The sequence below is a fragment of the Equus asinus genome, chromosome 21, assembly GCF_041296235.1.
Source record: "Equus asinus isolate D_3611 breed Donkey chromosome 21, EquAss-T2T_v2, whole genome shotgun sequence".
Lineage (NCBI taxonomy): Eukaryota > Metazoa > Chordata > Mammalia > Perissodactyla > Equidae > Equus > Equus asinus.
Window position 1 is genome coordinate 47,875,359 of NC_091810.1, and position 20,561 is coordinate 47,895,919.

Consider the following 20,561-nt stretch of genomic DNA (forward strand, 5'->3'; position numbering starts at 1 on the left):
TCTTATTTAACATCACATCAGAGGTCCTAGTCAGTGCAATGAGGCAAGAAAAAGAAAGAAGAGGCATACAGATTAGAAAGGAAGAAATAAAACTGTCTCTATTCACAGGTAACCGGATCATCTAAATAGAAAATCCCAAGGAATCTACAAAAAAGCTTTGAAAATAAGTGAGTTTAGCAAGGGTGTAGGATACAAGGTTAACAATATATAAAAACAATTCTGTTTCTATAATAGCAACAAACAACTGGAAAATAAAATTTAAAAGTCAGAATAACTTATGATAGCACCCAAAAGGAAATACCTATAAATCTAACAACATATGTGCACGATCTGTATGCTGAAACTACAAAACATTAATAAAAGAAATCAAAGAATATCTAAATAAATGGAGAGATATACTGTCTTCATGGACTAGAAGTATCATTAAGGTATCAATTCTTCCCAATGTGCTCTGTAGATTCAATGCAATCTCAGTCAAAATCCCAGCAGGAATTTTTGTAGATATTGACAGGTTGATTCTGAGATTTACAGGAAAAAGAATTGGAACAGCTAATACAATATTGAAAAAAAAAAGAGCAAAGTTAGAGGATCCACATCACCTAATTCTAAGACTAACTATAAAGCTACCATCATCAAGACAGTGTGGTATTGGTGAAAGATTAGACATGTAGATCAATGGAAAGACTAATGAGTCCACAAAGAGATCCAAATGGTGTTTTTGATAAAGAATAGTCTTTTCAACAAAAAGTGCTGGATATCTATATGCAAAAAAAAGAGACTTGGGGGCTGGGCCGGTGGCGCAGCGGTTAAGTTCGCACGTTCCGCTTCCCAGTGGCCCAGGGTTCACCGGTTCAGATCCCGGGTGCGGACATGACACTGCTTGGCATGCCATGCTGTGGTAGGCGTCCCACAGATAAAGTAGAGGAAGATGGGCACGATGTTAGCTCAGGGCCAGGCTTCCTCAGCAAAAAGAGGAGGACTGGCAGTAGTTAGCTCAGGGCTAATCTTCCTTAAAAAAAAAAAAAAAAGAGCCTTGACCCATACTTCATACCTTATACAAACATTACCTCAGAATAGATATAGATCTAAATGTAAAATTATAAAACTTCCAGAAGAAACATAAGGGAAAAAGTTTTGTGGTCCTGGGTTAGGCAAAGAGTTCTCAGACACGATCCCCAAAGCATGATTCATATAAGAAAAACATTGATAAATTAGACTGCATAAAAATTAAAAACTTTTGTTCTATGAAAGAGACTGTTTAGTAAACGAAAAGACAAGCTAAAAACTGGGAGAAAATATTTGTAAATCATATATTCAACAAAGGACCTACATCCAGAATATATAAAGAACTCTCAAAACTCAACAATAAGAAAACAAACAACTCAATTAAAAATAAACACAAGTTTCATAGAACTACCATATGATCCAGCTATTCCACTTCTGGATATTTATCCAAAGAATGTGAAGACATTAATTTGAAAAGATATATGCACCCTATGTTCACTGTAGCATTATTTACAATAGCCAAGACATGGAAAAATCCTAAGTGTCCATTGACAGATGAGTGGATAGAGAATATGTGGTATGTATACATACAATGGAATACTACTCAGCCATAAAAAGATGAAATCTTGCCATTTGTGACAATATGGATGGACCTTGAGGGTATTATGCTAAGCAAAATAAGTCTGATGGAGAAAGACAAATACTGTATGATTTCATGCATATGTGGGAGATAGAAAAAAAATAACAAAACAAACAAACACATAGATACAGAAAAAAAGACTAGTGATTACCAGAGGGGAAAGGAGGTGGGGGGAAGGCAAAAGGGGTAAAGGGGGACATTTGTATGGTGACAGATGGAAACTAGACTTTTGGTGGTGAACACGATGTAGTCTATACAAAAGTCAAAATACATGTATGTACACCTGAAATTTATAACATGTTATAAACTAAAGTGACCTCAATAAAAAAAAATCAAAGAAATAGTAAAGGAAATAGTCAAGAGACAAACACTAAACCCCCCCCCCCCAAACGCAAGTTTTGAAGAATCATTTCACCAAAGAAGATAAAAAGATGGTAAATAAGCACATTAAAAGATGCTCAACAATATTAGTCATTAGGGAAATGGAAATTAAAACCACAATGGTATACAACTATACACCTATCAGAATGGCTAAAATAAACAGAGATATCAAATGCTGGTGAGTATACAGATCAACCAGAACTCTCATATACCATGGCAGCTGGGACTTCAAAATGGTATAGCCACTTTGGAAAAGAGTATGATAGCTTCTTGTAAAGTTAAACATAAATATTTACCACAATACTCAACAATCCTATTCCTAGGTATTTACCCAAGAAAAAATGAAAGTTTATATTCATACGAAAACCTGTAAAGAAATGTTTTTTATCAGATTTATTCATAATCATCAAAAAAGTGAAAACTCAAATGTCTTTCAAATGGTGAATGAAGAAATCGCAACAGAATAGTACTCAGCAATAGAAAAACAGATACACGCATCATGGATGAATCTTGCAAAGGCATTATGCTAAGTGAAAGAAGCTAGTTTCAAAAGGCTACACTCTACATGATTTCAATTACATGACCTTCTGGAAAAGGTACACCTATAGTGATGGAGAATAGATCAGTGGTTGCCATAGGTTAAAGGTAGGGGAAGCGTCTGAGTACAAAAGGGCAGCAAGATGAAAGCACAGGAATTTAAAAAGTCTTGACTGCAGCGGTAGTTATATGACTTTCTTTATTTGCCAAAATTCATAGTACTGTAAATCAAAAAGTGAATTTAATTCTTTGTAAGTTTAAAACTAAAAAAAATTTTCAAATTACTGTTTGCCTAGTCTGCTCCTCACTGTTACAGTCACTCACTCTAAGACCACTGGTTTATCCCAGAATCACAAGTTTGGGAGGGAGCTTAGTGGGGAACTGGTACAGTCCCCAAACCAATATGGAAATTTCCCCTAGAGGCCTCCTGGGAGCTTCTACTTGAGAACCACCAGCAAAAAGAAACTCCCCATCTCCCAAAGCAGGCCAGCTTACAGTGAACAGAAAGTTCTTATTGCTGGCAAGTTCTTTCTTTTATTAGCTAAAACCGGCTTCCCTATCACTGAATCCTGGTAGTCCTATATCCTGGAGCTATAGATATAAAGGCAGGGACCATCTCTTATACCATAGGAATGGCAGAAGAATCTCACAGAGGGATAGCCTGAAGCTACTCAGTCAGAAGTCAAGGGCTTATACCTCCTGGACCCACCCCTCTGTGCAGGAATCTGTGGAATTCTGGGCTGCCCTGAGCCATGAAGTCATCTGGTCTGGGCTCCAGCCCTAGAAATGCTTGGACCATGCCTTGCGGATCCTCCAGAGAGGAAGGACAGCACACTCCCAGGGCCTTCTCCTGAGTGAAGCTGGGAGGTTACAGTCTTAGCTATTCTCTCCTTGATCAGAAAGTTCCTTTCACATGATGTTCATTCCTTTCCTCTGATTCTTTTCTGGCTCTAACTTTGTGAAAAAAATCCACAAATCAATTCTGGCCAGCAAGTAAGAGAAAACCCTTGAACAGGATTCAAGATGGCCAAGTCACAGCCCATTCCCACTGGAACCATAGCCTGGCCATCTGCGTCACCTGCCTGGACACAAGGGGTCCATTCCAGAGGAGAGCACCCTGAACACTGCCAGGTGTCATCTTACCTGTTTGAAGTTGCCATTTTTCCTCTGCTCCCAGTCCATCATGTCATGAAAGATGGGAATCATGATATTTCGCACTTCTGGCTGTGGGACCAATGTCACGCCCAGAAAAGGACCAATCATTCCCGGAATAAAGTGGATCTTATGTTCACCTGAACAACAAAACCAACAGATATTAATTTATGCTTGCTTTTCTCCTTCCATGGAAGCTTCCAAAATGGGGCCACGGCACGTGTTTTGATCCCTACTGGAAGCATATGAGAACAAAGGAAGCTCTCCCCTACAGTTTTCTGAGATATTCCCTCTCTTGGCTTTTTAGAGTTCATGGATAAAATTGGCCCAGCCCAGTTAAAACAAATGTTCAACAATCACAAACTGCCTTTCCAAAGAATTTACTGTGAGATTCCACAAATTAGCTGAAAATCATTCTGAGGTCAAGGAACAGAGTTCACTACTCTAGACAGAATAGGATTTCTGAGTAACCTGTGACAGTTTCAGATAGTCTGTTCAAAGTGTTTATTTATCAAGGAAAATCTATCTATTTATGCTTAAACACAAACCCTATCCCTGGGGTTTCTACCACTAGCTCAGAGGCATTTAAGTGATGGGGATGTTCAGTCCCTGGTCCAGCCACTAGAAGTCTGAAGTCCATGGGCCTCTTCATTGTCTACACTCATGTATGCCCAAAAGGCCCTCTCCTGAGTTAGCAGGAGCCTCCTGCACAGCCCTCCTTTGACAGAGCAGCTTAGAGACTCTCTCCGTAACACCTCCCTGCCCCCTGCCCCGTCTTCACATTCCATTTCTGATGGTAGCATTACATCTATTCAGACCAGCTCAGCTCATCCCTCAACTTTCTTAATAAGGCCTTTCCATGGAAGTGGGTGATGTGGGCTTCCCTGTGACTGCATTGCCATCTGGGGCATGTTCCCAGAAGCCAGGGTCAGTCCTGAGGACCCTGGGACAGAAATTTTCTCTTCCTTGCAATGGTGAAACAGAGTGAACCATTTTCCAGAGCTCTGCTTTCAGTCCTTCAGAGACTAAGAAGAAGACAAACTGGGCCTGTATACTGATTGCTACAGCCAAGTAAATCAGTCCTTGAGGAACAGAAAATGCCATTTCCACCAAAAACAATGAGGCAGGAATGGTTTTATCAGACAAATTTGGCATCTTTTTTGATTTCTTTCATTTTGAAAGCCTATTTAAGGAAACAATGTTAGCCCTAAGGCTAATTCTGTATATTCCAATCTTGATAATTGGTACAGTTGCTAGTCCCTTGTGTTCCTGAGAATTTCAGAGTCAGCTTTAAGGTCAAAATCTATACCCAAATTGTGCTAGGTATAGGGAGTAAGAGTACTGAAGCTGGAAAGCCTGCTTGGGGAAATGCATCCCCACTCATCGGCCGGAAGGCCCTAGTGCTTGCTGGCAGGAATGGCTTGTACCATGCCTGCTGCCTCTAGGGTTAGTGATTAGGATAGTCAATGGAGGACTGTAAGATTTTATGACCATCATTCCTAAGGCTTCAGAGCCATGAGCTCAGCTAAAAGCAGACTTCACTAGGAAGAGTAAAAACAGCTTCTCTAGCATCTTGACAGGGCACTCAGAAGCCCAGTTCCAAAGAATGGCCCACCTAGTCACCAGGGCAATCCAAGAATTCTACCAAAAACTCTTTTAACAATTTCAGATCCAAAGCAATGGCTATTAGAGAAGCTGTAAAGAGAAGCTGTCGAAAGGAAGCTAAAATCAATCTTACCTAGGGGCTGTAATTCCCCTTTCATACTCAATCTTCATGCAATTGATGTCAGGAACCTGATCTGCATACCTGAATACTAGAGACCCAAGAAGTGTTTCAATCTTTATTAAAATGAATAGCTGCCCTTGCTCATGTGCTGAGTATCTCCAAGATCTAGGCTTTTGAGCCTGCAACATCTGGACTGGGACATGAAGAGTACAGGGGATTTTACAGGCATGAGTTCTCAAACTGGGAAAAACTACTGGAGCCCTCATCTTTTTTTCTCCTTTTGACTTCAGTTCTCAAAAAAGAGATTGCAGGGGCCAGCCCAATGGCATAGTGGTTAAGTCTGCGTGCTCTGTTTTGGTGGCCTGGGGTTGGTAGGCTCAGATCCTGGGTGTGGACCTATGCACCGCTTATCCAAACCATGCTGTGGCAGCATGCCATATACAAAATAGAGGAAGATGGGCACAGATGTCAGCTCAGGGTCAATCTTTCTCACAAAAAAACAAAAACAAACAAACAACAAAAAAAAGATATTGTGCATATGTATTACGAGGTCTTATTTCTCAAACTAGCTCTTCCTGCCAAGGGCTTTGTGTACATGTGTTCCACTATCCATCTGAGGTGTTATACTAAAGATATGTAAAGATCTCTTGGGTTTGAATTAACAATCATAAAACCTGGGGGAAATTATTAGTCTTATTATTTTTTATTTGGCTATGCAACATGTGGAAGGGAAAAATAGGGAGAAAAGACCTACCCAAATTTTGCCACATGCTGAACAGTTCATAAGCCATCATCACACGCATGTCCCCATACCTGGAAATAGTAACACAGGAACCAGCTGTTAGTGGGAGAAGGTTCAGGAAGACAGGGCTACAAACCCACTGAGGCTAGTACTTCAGCACAGTTTCTAATGCTTCCCCAAATACCAAGTCATTTGGTTCTCAAGTGAACTCTCATATGTGGCTCCTTGGGAAGCTACCCAGTGAGAACCTTGTAACTTCTAAAGGAGCCTCTCATGGAAACATAACCCCATCTGGGCATGTGGTAGAGAGGTGAATAAGAGACATATGTCTTACTTATCTAGAATCTTCTTCCTCTTGGATGAAGTGATGATTTCTAGCTGGAGGCTTGGCTGATTTATGAACAGAACTGCCAGGCTAAAATAAGAATTCCATACCTAGAGAGACAGAGAAAGAGGAAACATCTGACAGCCCGAGTCCTTAATCTTGCAAGGAGAGATTCTAAATATATGCATGTAGCACAGAATTCATTTTACAATTTTAAGATCTTGATTTTTTTTCCTTTTTATATATCTTCGGAAATAGACTTTTTTTTTTTTCTTTCTTGACTCCTCTGAAGCCAATAGTGTTGATTCTGGACTAGAAAGCATACTCGTGAATGTCTGGCTCCCAACACCAGGGGAGCTCCTAGGTCATATTCCAGTCACTATCAAGCTTAGAAGCTATTTGATACTATGAACACATTAATAAAGCAAAAACCAGTGAGCTTGCCCTGGCTCCCAGCCCCCAGCCCCCTAGCTGACACCCGGCCGAGTCCTTCTCAAATTCCTGATGTGCAAAGTTGTAAGCGAAATAAAATGGTTGTTTTAAGTAAAACAAAAGCAAAAATAGCGAGCTTGGTTTTTGGCTTTCTAGGGTTATTACAAAGATAGTGATGGATTTCCGGAGCTCCTACCTTAAAGTCGAAGTCTGTCTCTGTGAAATTCTTGTGCAGTGCAGAAGAAAGGTACTGGACAGTAGTGACTATAATACTGCAGTAAGGGAACAAGGCGTTGGCAGAGTTAAAAGACTAACAATGGCATCCAACAGCTTAGCATCAATTGTCTATGGCTTGTGTGAGAACTTCTTGAGTACAACTTGCTCTTATGTAAGATGTGACTATAAAGGAAAGAGAGATGGCACAAACCCTACAAAAAACCAGTACTGGAGAAATGCCCCATAGTTAGCAGAACAGAATAGAACATCAGTGGGTTCTAGACCATGCTCTGCAATGACCTGGCCTTGGTACAAATTCTCTCTAGGCTCCATTTCCCTTCCTATAAAAGGAGGAGGGTGGGGTTTGATATTTCTTTAAAGTTTCTTACAGTTCAAAGAGTGATTCTAGCATTTTGAGGACTTTTGGGTAATGAACACATATTATGAACACCAGAGGACTTAGAATATAATTTTACTATTTTACTTGGTAATAAGGGTTTATAGTTATTAAGTACCTACTTTGTCATATACTACTCTTTTCATTTATAAGTCATGTGATTTTAGCCTTTGGTCAAGAATATCACTCTCAATTTTAGCCTGGGCATATGTATAGGGCAATGGGAGCCTCGCTTGCTGGAACCAAGGGCACAGGTTGAGGTAGAGAGGAAGTGAGGTGTGACAGGCAAGTAAGGGCTTGATTACAGAGGGCCTTGGCTGCCTGGCAAAGGAGGTTATGTCTAACAATGACCACCAGGCTTTGGTGCAGAAGAGGGGCAAGGCAAAAACGGTGTATTAGAGAGATCAGCCCATCAGCAGAGGGGGTAACAAATTTGAAAGGTAAGAGACTTGAAAGAAGAGGCTGCTCCTGCAGGATGGGCTGGGGAGCCTGAAGTACTCTGAGTAAAGCTACCAGACAGAAACAAGAGGAAGTCAAACGGAAAATCCACTATTTGAGGAGCTATCTGTGCAACCTTGTTTATAACCATTCTTCTGTTCTGTATAAAAGGTTTGCAGTTTTGAAAAAAGAAAAAAGAGCCCTATAAAAGGTACAAAGAGGGGCTGGCTCTGTGGTCTAGTGGTTAAGTTTGGCATGCTCCACTTTGGCGGCTTGGGTTTGCAGGTTCGGATCCTAGGTGCGGACCTAACGCCACACGTCAGCCATGTTGTGGCACCAACTCACATATAAAGTGGAGGAAGAATGGTACAGATGTTAGCTCAGGACTAATTTTCCTCAGTAAAAAAAAAAAAGGTATGAAGTGGAAAGACCATGCTGATACCCTGCTAATATAGCTAACACAAATAATACTACATTCTGCATAATACCAACATAAAAGGCAGATCCATGGGAGGAGGCAGCAGGTTAGAGAGTAGAGGCCAATGGCCTTCTCCTGACTGGAGGAAGACCAGTTGAGCCAACACCTTACCAGCTGCATCACTTGTCTGGTTTGCCAAGAAGCAGCACAGGTTAGAACTATGAATGAGACAGAAAATTTGGGGTCAGCCTTAGAGCGAATTCTGTGGCTGGAGTCACAAGTGGTCAGAGCCTCACAGCCAGGACTCAAGTTGGTAATTAGCACTAGCTGTGGGAAGCAAGCAGTGTCTGGCAGACAATGCAAATCAAATTAAGAGGAGAGTTTGGGATACTGCCTGAAACTAGAGAGCAACAGAGGCCAATGGACCAGTGAGCAGGCCTTCCTCAAGGAGGAACCCTTTTCTAGGTATTATATTTCACATCCTTAATATTTCCTTCTCTGTTGTTACCATGACACCATCTGCCAGGCACTTAGACTCCATTTTTGAACTATCTTTGAAGCTTTCTTCTTCTTGAACTTATGGTAAATGGTCAAGTCCTAGTGATTGTGCCTCCAAACAGTTTTCACGTTTACCCTCTCCGCTCTTCCCTCATTGCCTTGATCTCTGTCTTGCTTTCTCTTTCACAAATATGCACACTCTCCTTAGTCTGAGAACAGTTCAGTGGATGCTGGTGCAGGGCCCTTCTACACTCACTTGCTTGTGAGAAGTCTCATCACCATCCAGTCCCGAGGAAAGACACTCATCTTCATCAGGTTCCGGAACACACAGAAAATCTTCAGCAGGAATTCCTAATCCAAGAGGAAAAATCTGACATGAGACACCACTACTACCATTGCAGCACACATTTCCTCAACAGGGCTCCCCTGACCTCTAGGCCATGAGAATGGGTGGGAACACTGGGTTAGATTCTGGTTCCCTTTGTGAGTTGCTCTTCTCTTAGAGGGCTGCATGAGAGTGAGTTCTAGGTACTCTCACAGGTCAGATGGGGCAGACCCAAACTGGGCAGAACAGAGGCAGCTCTGTAACCACTTAGTCTGGTGTCTAAAGCCTAAAATGTAAGGAAAGACAGAGTCCAGCAGAACTGGTATCCAACTAAGTCCATGGGTCTCGTTCTTTGGGGCCTGGCCCCTGAGCGCTTGATCATAAGAACCTGCTTTCTTGGACCTTAAGGAAACATTGACAAGAGAAGCACTTTAGGAAAAGCATGGTGAGGACCTCCAAAAGTGTGCTCCTCCATGAAAGCAATGAGAACAGTGGCAAACACTGGTTAATCAAAGGCTTGCAACAATCCAAGGAGTGTTATTCAAGAAAAATAGCAGAATTTCAATAAGAACAGTGAGCTTTTTGTGTTTTAAGTTGCCTATTCCCATCCCTTCTCTTTCCCTACCTCCACAATAACCTTAAAAACAAGCAGCTGTGGAACTACAGTAGTAGTGAAAACCAGCATCCTGGCAGTCACTGGAAGGCACAAAATAGTTTTGGAGCCTGCGAAAAAGCACCATCCCCAGAGATTTGTCACTTTTTGATCGGTTTGGCGGTTCCCTGGGAAAGCATTATTCAGAGGGCTTATTTGACCTGACTCAGAGCTCACTCATTGAGAAAAGCCCTATCCCTAGGAATTTGGTGAAAAAAATCAGGCATAATACTTTAACATCCCAGCTGCACGAAGCAGCCATATCAGCTGGGGCAAACAAGAGAATGACCAAAACACTTAAAAGAAAAATATGGGGGATGAGGCATCCACAGGGGTCTTTGAAAAGCCCTGAAATATTCCTGGGGATATAGGAGCCAAACACATGTGCAGGGCTGTACACATTCCCAGGAAAGACCTAAAAAGACTAATCTCTCACATTTGGCTGACTTTGAGCCTCTATGCAAGCAGGAAGTGAAGGCTAAGGCAGAAATGTAAACTGATGGAACACTGAAGCTGAGCCCCAACACATACACAGAGCCACTTCACAAAATGTGGAAGACATTGATTCAAGGCATTTAAGGAAATCACTCTCCAGTTATTAACTGACTACTAAGCTAAGTGAATAAAGACTTCAGTGACTGCACACAACAAAGAATACAGACATTAAAGAATTAGTCCAAGAAAGTCACTAAACAAGCAAACAAACAAACACCAACAAAAACAAAACAACAAAAAGCAACAACAACAAACCCTGGGGTGAGGGAGGTAATCTGATTTCCAGAGTTGCAACATTATTTAAATTATCCAGTTTTCAACAACAACAAAAATAAGACATAAAATGAAACAGAAAAGTATGGACCCACACACAGGAAAAAAAAAAGCTGATAGACTCTTTCTCTGAGGTAGCTCAAACACTGGACTTATTGGGAAAAGAATTTAAATCAGCTGTTTATAAATATGTTCAAAGGACTAAAGGAAACCATGCCTAAAGAAATAAAGGAAAGTGTAAGAACAATATCTCGCCAAAGATAGAATATCAATAAAATAGAAATTATTTAAAAAGCATCAAATAAAAATTCTGGGGTTGGAAAGTACCACAACTAAAATGAAAAATTCACTGGAGGGGCTCTACAACAGATCTGAACTGGCAGAAGAAAGAATCAGGGAATTTAAAGATAGGTCAATTAAGATTATCCAGAGGAACAAAAAGAAAAAAAAATGAAGAAAACTGGACAGAGCATCAGAGACCTGTGGGACACCATCAAGTGTAGAAACATACAAATAATGGCAGTATTATAGAGATGAGAGACAAAGTGGAAGAGATATTGAAGAAATACTGGCCAAAACCTTCCCAGATTTGATGAAAATTTAATCTATATATACAAGAAGCTCAATGAACTCTAAGTAGAATAAAATCAAAGAGATCTACACACAGACACATCATAGTCAAACCGCCAAAGCCAAAACAAAGAATCTTGAAAGCAACAAGAGAAAAACAACTCGGTATGTACAAATGATTCTGAATAAGATTAATACCTGACTTATCAGCAGATATGATGGAAGCCAGAAGGCAGTGGGATGACATATTCAAAGTACTGAAAGAACGTCAACCAGCAATCCTAAATCTAGAAAAACTATCATTCAGTGAAAACTGGTACAGCCACTCTGGAAAGCAGTATGGAGTATCCTCAGAAAATTAAGAATAGATCTACCATATGATCCAGCTATTTCACTGCTGGGTATTTATCCAAACAACTTGAAAACACAAATACATAAAGATACATGTACCCTTATGTTCACTGCAGCATTATTCACAAGAGCCAAGACTTGGAAGCAACCTAGGTGCCCATCAAGGGATGAATGGATAAAGAAGATGTGGTATATATGCATAATGGAATACTACTCAGCCATAAGAAAGGATGAAATCCAGCCATTTGTGACAACGTGGATGGACCTTGAGGGTATTATTCTAAGTGAAATAAGTCAGAGGGAGAAAGTCAAATATCATATGATCTCACTCATAAGCAGGAGATAAAAACAATGACAAAGACATAGCAACAGAGATTGGATTGGTGGTTACCATAGGGGAAGGGGGGAGGGGGAAAGGCAAAAGAGGGGATTAGGTACACATGTGAAGTGATGGACTATAATTAGTTTTTGGGTGGTGAACATGATGCAATCTACACAGAATCTGAAATATACTATGATGTACATCTGAAAGCTATTTAATGTTATAATCCAATGTTACTGCAATAAAAAATAAAAATTAAAAAAACTATCATTCAAAAATGAAGAAATTAAGACACTCTCAGATAAAAAAAACTGAGAGAATTTGTTACTAGTGGACCTGTCCTACAAGAACTACTAAAGGGGGTCTCTCAGACTTAAATAAAATGGCACTAGAAGGTAACTTGAATTCACATGAAGAAATGAAGAGCACCATGAAAGGTGACTACATAGGTAAATATAAAAGACAGTAAATATATATAACTCTTTTCTTCTCCTATTTGATTTATAAGATAACTGCATAAAACAATAATTATAAAACTGTGTTGATGAGAATATAATGTATAAAGATGTAATTTGTATGACAGTAATGCACAAAGGAGGAGGAAGGAATGGAGTTATATTGGAGCAAAGTTTTTGAATACTACTAAAATTAAGTTGGTATGAATCCAAATTAGATTGTTTTAAGTTAAGATGTTCATTGCAATTCTCAGAGAAACCACTAAGAAAATAACTTAAAAAATATACTAAAAGTAATGATGAGAGAATTAAAATGGTACACTAAAAATATTTATATAATACAAAAGAAGGCAGAAATGGAGGCGTATAGGAACAAAGAAGACATAAGACAGATATAAAACAAATAGCAAAATGGCAGGTGTAAATCCTAACTTATGGGTAATTATAGTAAACGTAAAGTGGATTAAACACTTCAACCAAAAGGCAGAGATAAGAAGGGACAAAATGTAAACATAATCCAACTATATGCCGTCTACAAGATACACACTTTAGATTCAAAGACACAAATATATTTAAAGTAAAAGGATTGAAAAATATACACAATGAAAATAGCACCCAAAAGACAACTGGTGTGGCTATGTTAACATCAACAATATAGACTAACAAAAATTGTTATTAGAGATCAAACAATGACATTCTATAATGATAAAAGGGTCAATAAATCTGGAAGACATAAACACATATGCACTTAAAACAGAGCCTCAAAATACATGAAGCAAAAACTGAGAAAATTGAAAGGAAAAAGAGACAATTCAACAATAACAGAGACTTTAATATACCAGTTTCAAAAATGTATTGAACAACTAAACAGAAGATCAACAAGAAAAAAGAAATCTTGAACAATACTACATACTAACTACACCTAACAGACATCTATAGACTACGCCATCCAACAACATCAGAATACACACCTTCTTCTCAAATGCACCTAGAAGGATATGTGTATTCTCGTCTCTAAGATAGACCATATATTAGGCCATAAAGTAAGTCTCAATCAACTTAAAGAATTGAAATAATATAAATCATGTTCTCCAACCACTATGGAAGGGAGTTAGAAATCAATAACAGAAGAAAATTTGGGAAAATAAAAAATATGTGGAATTAAACAGCACACTCCCAAATAAACCAATGGGTCAAAGAAGAAACCACAAGGGAAATTAGGAAATACTTTGAGATGAACAAAAATGGAAACACATCAAATAAAACTTAAGGGATGAAGCTAAAGCTATAGCAGTTAAGTGCCTATGTTAAAACGAAAGATTGCCAATCAATAACCTACCTTACACCTTAAGAATCTAGAAAAAGAAGAGCAAACTAAACCTAAAGCGAGCAGAAGGAAGGGGATAATAAAAATTAGGGCAGAAATAAACGAAATAGAGAATAGAAAAACAGAAAAAAAGTAAACCAAAAGTTGGTTCTTTGAAAAGATCAACGAAATTGACAAACTTTTAGCTAAACTGACCAAGAAAAAAAAAAGAGGGAGTGAGACAACTCAAACTACTAAAATTAGGGATAAAAGAAGGGACAGCATTACCAATGTTCCAGAACTAAAAAGGATTATAAGGGACCACTATGAACAAATGTATGCCAATAAATTATATAATCTGGATGAAATGGTCAAATTCTTAGAAACATACAAACTACTAAAATTCATTTAAGAAGAAAAGGAAAATCTGAATATACTTATCACAAATGAAGAGATCAAATTAATAATTGAAAAGCTCAGACAAAGAAATGTACAGGACTAGACGGCTTCATCAGTGAATTTTACCAAATGTTTAAACTAGATTTAATACCAGTATTTGTCTTTTTGATTATATCCACTTCAAATGTGAAATGGTATTTTACCGTGATTTACATTTCCCCAATGACTAATAATGTTAAAAATCTTTTCATGTGTGTATTGGCTAGCTATATATCTTCTTTGGGGAAATGTCTATTAGAATACTTTGCTCATTTTTAAATTGGGTTTTTGCTTTTTTATTGTTGAATTGTAAGAGTTCTTTATATATTTTGGACACAAATTCTTTATTAGACATATGATTTGCCAATATTTCCTTCCCTTTTGTGGGTTGTCTTTCACTTTCTTGTTGGTGTCCTTTGAAACACAAAAGTTTTGAATTTTGAAGTTTTGAATAGAAGTCTAACATCTATTTTTTCCTTTGTTGCTTACGCTTTTGGTGTCATATCTAAGAAACCGCTGCTTAACCCAAGAACATAAAGATAGTCTCCTGTTTTCTTTGAATAGGTTTATAATTTAGCTCTTACACTTATGTCTATGATCCCTTTTGAGTTAATTTTGTACATGGTGTGAGGAAGGGATACAATTTCATTCTTTTGCATGTAAATATCAAGTAGTCCCAGCACCATTTTTTTAAAAAACTGTTCTTTCCTCATTGAATTGTCTTGATACCACTATTGAAAATCAATCAAATATAAACATAAAGGTTTATTTCTGGACTCTCAATTAACTCCATTGATTTATATATCTATCTTTATGCCAGTACCAGTCTCAGTTACTGTTTGTTCTAAGTTTTGAAACTGGAAAGTGTGATTCCTCCAATTTTGTTTTCTTTTTCAAGATTGTTTGGCTATTTTGAGTCCCTGACATATCCATATGAATTATGGGTCAGATCGTCAGTCTCTGCAAAAAGGCAGCTGGAACTTTGATAGGTCTTACATGAAATCTGTAGATCACTCTGTGAAGTAATGTCATCTTAAAAATATTAAGTATTCCAGGGGCTGGCCCAGGGTGCAGTGGTAAAGTTCATGTGTTCTGCTTTGGTGGCCTGGGCTTCACTGGTTCAGAATCTGAGTGTGGACCTACGCACTGCTTATCAAGCTATGCTTTGGCAGGTGTCCCACATATAAAATAGAGGAGGATGGGCATAGATGTTAGCTCAGGGATGATCTTCCTCAGCATAAAAGAGGAAGATTGGCAGACTGGTGGTAGGTGTTAGCTCAGGGCTAATCTTCCTCAAAAAAAAAATTAAGTATTCCAATCAATGAGCAATGTGTTTCCATTTACTCAGGTATTCTTTAGTTTCTTTCCCTAATTATTTTATTCATTTTGTTGCTATTGTAAATGGAACTGTTTTCTTAATTTCATTTTTGGATTGTTTATTGCTAGTGTAAAGAAATATAATTAATTTTTGTACAGTGATCACGTATCCTGCAACCTTGCTGAACTTGTTCATTACTCCTGATAGTGTTTTTGCGAATGCCTTAGGATTTTCTGTATACAAAATAATATCATCTGAGGATAGAGATAGTTTCACTTCTTCATTTCCAATCTAAATGCCTTTTATTTCTTCTTCATGCCTAATTGCCCTGGCTAGATCCTCCAATACAATGAATATAATTGTCTAAAGAGGACCTCTTTCTCTTGTTTCTGATCTTAAGGTGAAAGCATTCAGACTTTTGTTATTAAGTATGATGCTGGCTGTGGGTTTTCCACAGATACCTTTTATCAGTTTGAAGAAGTTCCCTTCTGTTTCTAGTTTATTGAATGGTTTTATCACAAAAGGTTGGTGGATTTTTAAAAAATTCCTTTTTGGGCCAGCCCTGGTGGCCCAGCGGTTAAGTTCAGGGTGCTCTGCTTCAGTGGCCTGGGTTCGGTTCCTGGGCATGGACCTACATAGCTCCATTAGCAGCCATGCTGTGCTAGCGGCCCACATATTAAAAAACAGAGGAAGACTGGCACAGCTGTTAGCTTAGGGCAAATCTTCCTCAGCAAAAAAAAGCCTTTTCTACATGTATTAGGGTGATTATGTTTTTGTCTTTTATTCTACTTAATGATGTATTGCATTGATTTATTGTTATCTGTCAAACCAACCTTGCATTTCTGGGATAAATCCAACCTGATCACAGTGTATACATCTTTTAACATGTTGCTGGATTCAGTTTGTTAGTATTTTGTTGAAGATTTTTGCATTTATATTCATAAGGGATATTAGTCTGTAGTTTGCTTTTCTTGTGATATCTTTGTCTGGTTTTTGTATCAGGGTAAAACTAACCTCATAAAATGTTCCTCCCCTTTTGCTTTTTGAAAGAATTTGTAAAGGATCAGTACTAGTTCTTTAAAAATTCGACAGAATTCACCAACTAAGCCATTTTGTCTTGGGCTTTTCTTTGTGGGAAGTTTTAAATTGTTAACTTGATCTTGTCACTTGTGATAAGTCTTTTAAGATGGATATAATCAAAGAGACACTGAATTATACAGTTTAAAAGTGTGAATTTTATGGTATGCAAATTATATTTCAATAATGCTGTCATAATAAAAGAAAACATGTACAGAACTCCATATCCAATGTGGTAGATTGAACATGTTCCCTCATCTCTGCTTCTCCTTAAATCCTCTAAAATGACAGTCAAGCAACAGAAATACATAGGTCCACAGAGACAAAGAAAAGAGGAGAGGAGAATACAGTAATCAAATGAGGTCATCACAGTAATCAAAAGAGATCAATAAATTTTGAAAGTTTTTTTGGTAACTTAGATACTTAAGAAAACCAATAGCTAAGAGCATTTGGAGGTGACAGCACCAGGAAGCAAGAATCTCAGAAACTGTAGGCATCACCAGACACCTCTGTGAGACTGGGGTATGAGGGCTAAAAACAGGAAGATTGGTTTACAGTCTCCCCAAGATCCCCTCAGCCATCTCACATCAGTAGGTGGAGAGCCTTTCCCCATGCTGTCAGAAGACTGAGGGCTGCTCTCTGGAACAGCTGATCCCTGAGGATCTGTTCTCAAGGATTCAGCAACAGCTGAGGGCTGAGATGTCAAAACGAAAACAGGCATTGAGAGAAGGTTGACCTGCTTATCTGGAAGACTGCCAGCCCTTGTTGCTATTTGGTTCCCAAAATACTGGCAGGCTACTCCATCCCTGGGAGGGGTAAAGGATTCCTATCTAGGGAAATAGACAAAACCAAGAGAACAGGCCAACAGACATAGGAATTAGAGGATGCTCTGACCGAATGACCAGATCCTCTTTGGTCATCTACAGGGAAGCCTGCTAGAGACACACACATAAAGCACCAAAGTACCTCACTTTTAGACAAAGACTGACATCCAGGAGTCTCTGCATATAGGAGAAAAGTCTCTAACATGAAAGACTGAGACTGAAACAAATAAAAACAGGGCAAGTCTCCAGGAAAAAAAAGTGACCTAACAGTATCTGACAGATTTGACCATGAGGAAAGTTGGAAGAAGAGGTCTATTACAGAAATGATAGAAGGAGTAGGAAATCCTAGCCAGATTTGAAAACCAAAAGAAAACAAAAAACAAGAAAACAACAAAAGAGGCAATTAATTCCAAGAAAAACAAAATGTTTTACAAGAAAGGAAGTCTAATAGTACAACTCCTGGCTCACCACAGTACTAACCTAGCTGTTTTTTATAAAGAGTTGATTACCAGTTTAAACAAAAATGTATACAAACTGTATTCAAAGAACAAGAGGAAGGACATGTATGCATGAGAGATGAACGATTCAGGAGAAACATCCTCATCTTCCATGGGAAGAAGAAAATAGATAATAACTAACAATTAAAAATTTTAAAATGGCAGTAGAAGCTACTCAGAGAGCAGCACAAGAGTTTAAAATGGCTGATCTTGGGGGGCCGGTCTGGAGGCACAGCGGTTAAGTACACACGTTCCGCTTCAGTGGCCCTGGGTTCGCTGGTTTGGATCCCGAGTGCAGACATGGCACTGCTTGGCAAGCCATGCTGTTGCAGGCGTCCCACATATAAAGTAGAGGAAGATGGGCACAGATGTTAGCTCAGGGCCAGTCTTCCTCAGCAAAAAGAGGAGGATTGGCAGCAGATGTTAGCTCAGGGCTAATCGTCCTCAAAAAAAAAAAAATGGTAAAATGGCTGATCTTGGGGAGTAGCAACTGGATATAGCTCAGGTTGAGGCACGGAACCACCGTTTTATGTTATAAGCTTTGTAATATGCTTTGGTTTTAAAAATTATGTATATATATTGTTGTTATAAAAATAAACATTTAATTAAAAAGTAAGCGAATGATGCCACCCTGAGCTTCTGATGGAGAATCAGTTAGTACGTAAGAAACAAACACAGAGGATGAAAATGATCTTGAACAGCCAAGACTGGACTTTCAGGCTCCACACACCAGCTCAAGTACTACTTGGCCTGGATGTGAGCTCCGGCTCTGGCTAACTTTCAGCTTGCTTCAAAGGCTATCAAGTTCACCCTCTGAGATGACAGGCTGGCCTCAGTGCAATGAGTTAATGATAACAACCTGCAGAGACCCATGTCTGTGGAAAGACAGGCAGGATCAGATACTAGAAAGTGACAGCTGATACTTATTAACTGAAACAATATGATTAATAAAGATCACACAAACGAAAAACGGAGTAATGAATTACCAGGTAAAACAAGTGACTTGGCTCTGAATGGAGGCAGAGCACAGACCTAAAGTTTGCAGTAGTTCCTTTATCCAGGGATGAACTTAGTAGCATGTTTTAATGCAGACAAAAGCTCCAGGAGTCTGTCAGCAGCGGATACTGCAAAAAGCTTGGGAACGCTCTCCTGTCGTCTGGATCATGAGCCCATTTCTCTGCACTATCTGCCCCTCAGTGTTTGGATCCAGAGTCTGGCAGCCGATGGGCAGTGCTTACTTTTGCTCTCTACAGGTATCTTCCAGAAATACATTGTAATGAAAAGTTGTCACCATTATTATCTTTTTAATTGAGGTAACACTGATTTATAACATTGTATAAAGTTCAGGTGTACATCATTATACTTCACCTTCTGTATAGACCACAACATGTTCCCCACCAAAAGTCTAGTTGCCACATCATTGTTATTATTATAGTTATTAAACAGTGGAGCCTGATTTGCAGAGACAAAATATAAGGCAACTGTTGAGTTCATAAGAAAGAGAGGAGAACTGGTTTGCTGACAACCAGTGAGGCCCACAGTCTCTCACAGAGGCACATGGTAACGGGGCTGCTATCAGTCAGGGAAAACGTGCCAATGTTACTGGGGTTTGGCTATATGGGGGACATTGCCAGTTTGAGGTCCTGAAAGCCACACTTTCAGCTATAAAGTAGAGCTACACCCTTGGCAGTACTGGTCACTTGCACTCGCTCTCTGGCAGATGAAAAGCCCCTGGGTAGTCTTAGCTGCATGCCTCCTTTTCTGGGTGAAAAGTCAGTGTTTTGCTGCCTACCTTGAGTTCATCTTTGCTCTGGAAGTTGTCCAAGAGGTGCTGGTAATGGGTGTCACACATCTGGCGGAGCAGCGAGAGAAGGCAGGACACATACTCGCCCTGGGGACCAACCAAAAAACCACTTAGCACAGTCAATCACAAAGGCTGTGTCCCCCCAATCCATAGAGGGCAAGGAGAGAAGGAAGGGTCTGAGATGGCCCCAATGATCATGAAAGGGAAAGTGATGACACTGGCCCTGAAAATGAGTTTTCTTTTCTGCTAAGGGAGGCCTGAAGGGCTTGGGAGTTTTAATAAGACCTCTGCAGCACTGAGCTAATCGAAAAACCTTAACCTATAACAAAGAAGTACTTCAATAGTCTAGTTGCTTTTTGCTAGGAAAGTTTTGGCTAAACAGTCCTTTGTCACTATATGTTGCCAGGGCACTGTATTGAAATCTGGAGGGGCTACTCAGAAAAGGGTGCTCAACCTTCTCTGTTCATCCTGTTGGGCTGGAGCAGCTCTTCTACAAGGATCTCTTTGGGGACTTTCCAGAGCTTACATGTGGTTACCAGACATGCAGATGGAATATAGTAAATCAACATAACCATCTGGAAAGTAGAGGAGTCAAAACTGACTTTTATGAGAAGATGAACTACGGGCTTTACAACAAGTAAAAATTTAAGGATAAAAAATAAATTTTCAAAATTTCTTCAAGTTCCAACTGGGGTACATGGAAGAAAACCCTGCTTTAAGGACTCCAAAGACTTTCACTATCTTACAGCAAGTTTTGGCCTGGGGTAGTCAAGCATGGCCTCCTCTTAGAAGGTTGCCTCTTCAAAAGGGATGGAGGAAAATCACTTCATTTGGACAATTTTCAAATGTTTTTAAACTCACGGGGAATTTGATAACAGTTTTTTAGTTTCTCAAATCCTTTCTAGAGCCATGAAATTATTATACCTATATGCATGTAAAGTATATAC

General features: G+C 39.2%; 1 protein-coding gene across 15 annotated transcripts in view; it reads right to left on the minus strand.

Annotated features, from left to right (window-relative positions):
* DOCK3 (dedicator of cytokinesis 3) overlaps positions 1 to 20,561 on the minus strand; it is a 438,078-nt gene that overhangs the window by 45,743 nt on the left and 371,774 nt on the right. For all 15 annotated transcript variants that reach the window (XM_044754125.2, XM_044754132.2, XM_070493006.1 and 12 more), the window contains 6 exons: positions 19,603 to 19,701; positions 9,164 to 9,258; positions 7,137 to 7,212; positions 6,518 to 6,618; positions 6,196 to 6,254; positions 3,707 to 3,855 (listed from right to left, as the gene is read on the minus strand). In XM_044754125.2, the coding sequence (XP_044610060.2) occupies positions 3,707 to 3,855; positions 6,196 to 6,254; positions 6,518 to 6,618; positions 7,137 to 7,212; positions 9,164 to 9,258; positions 19,603 to 19,701 (579 nt within the window). The remainder of the gene's footprint in view (positions 1 to 3,706; positions 3,856 to 6,195; positions 6,255 to 6,517; positions 6,619 to 7,136; positions 7,213 to 9,163; positions 9,259 to 19,602; positions 19,702 to 20,561) is intronic.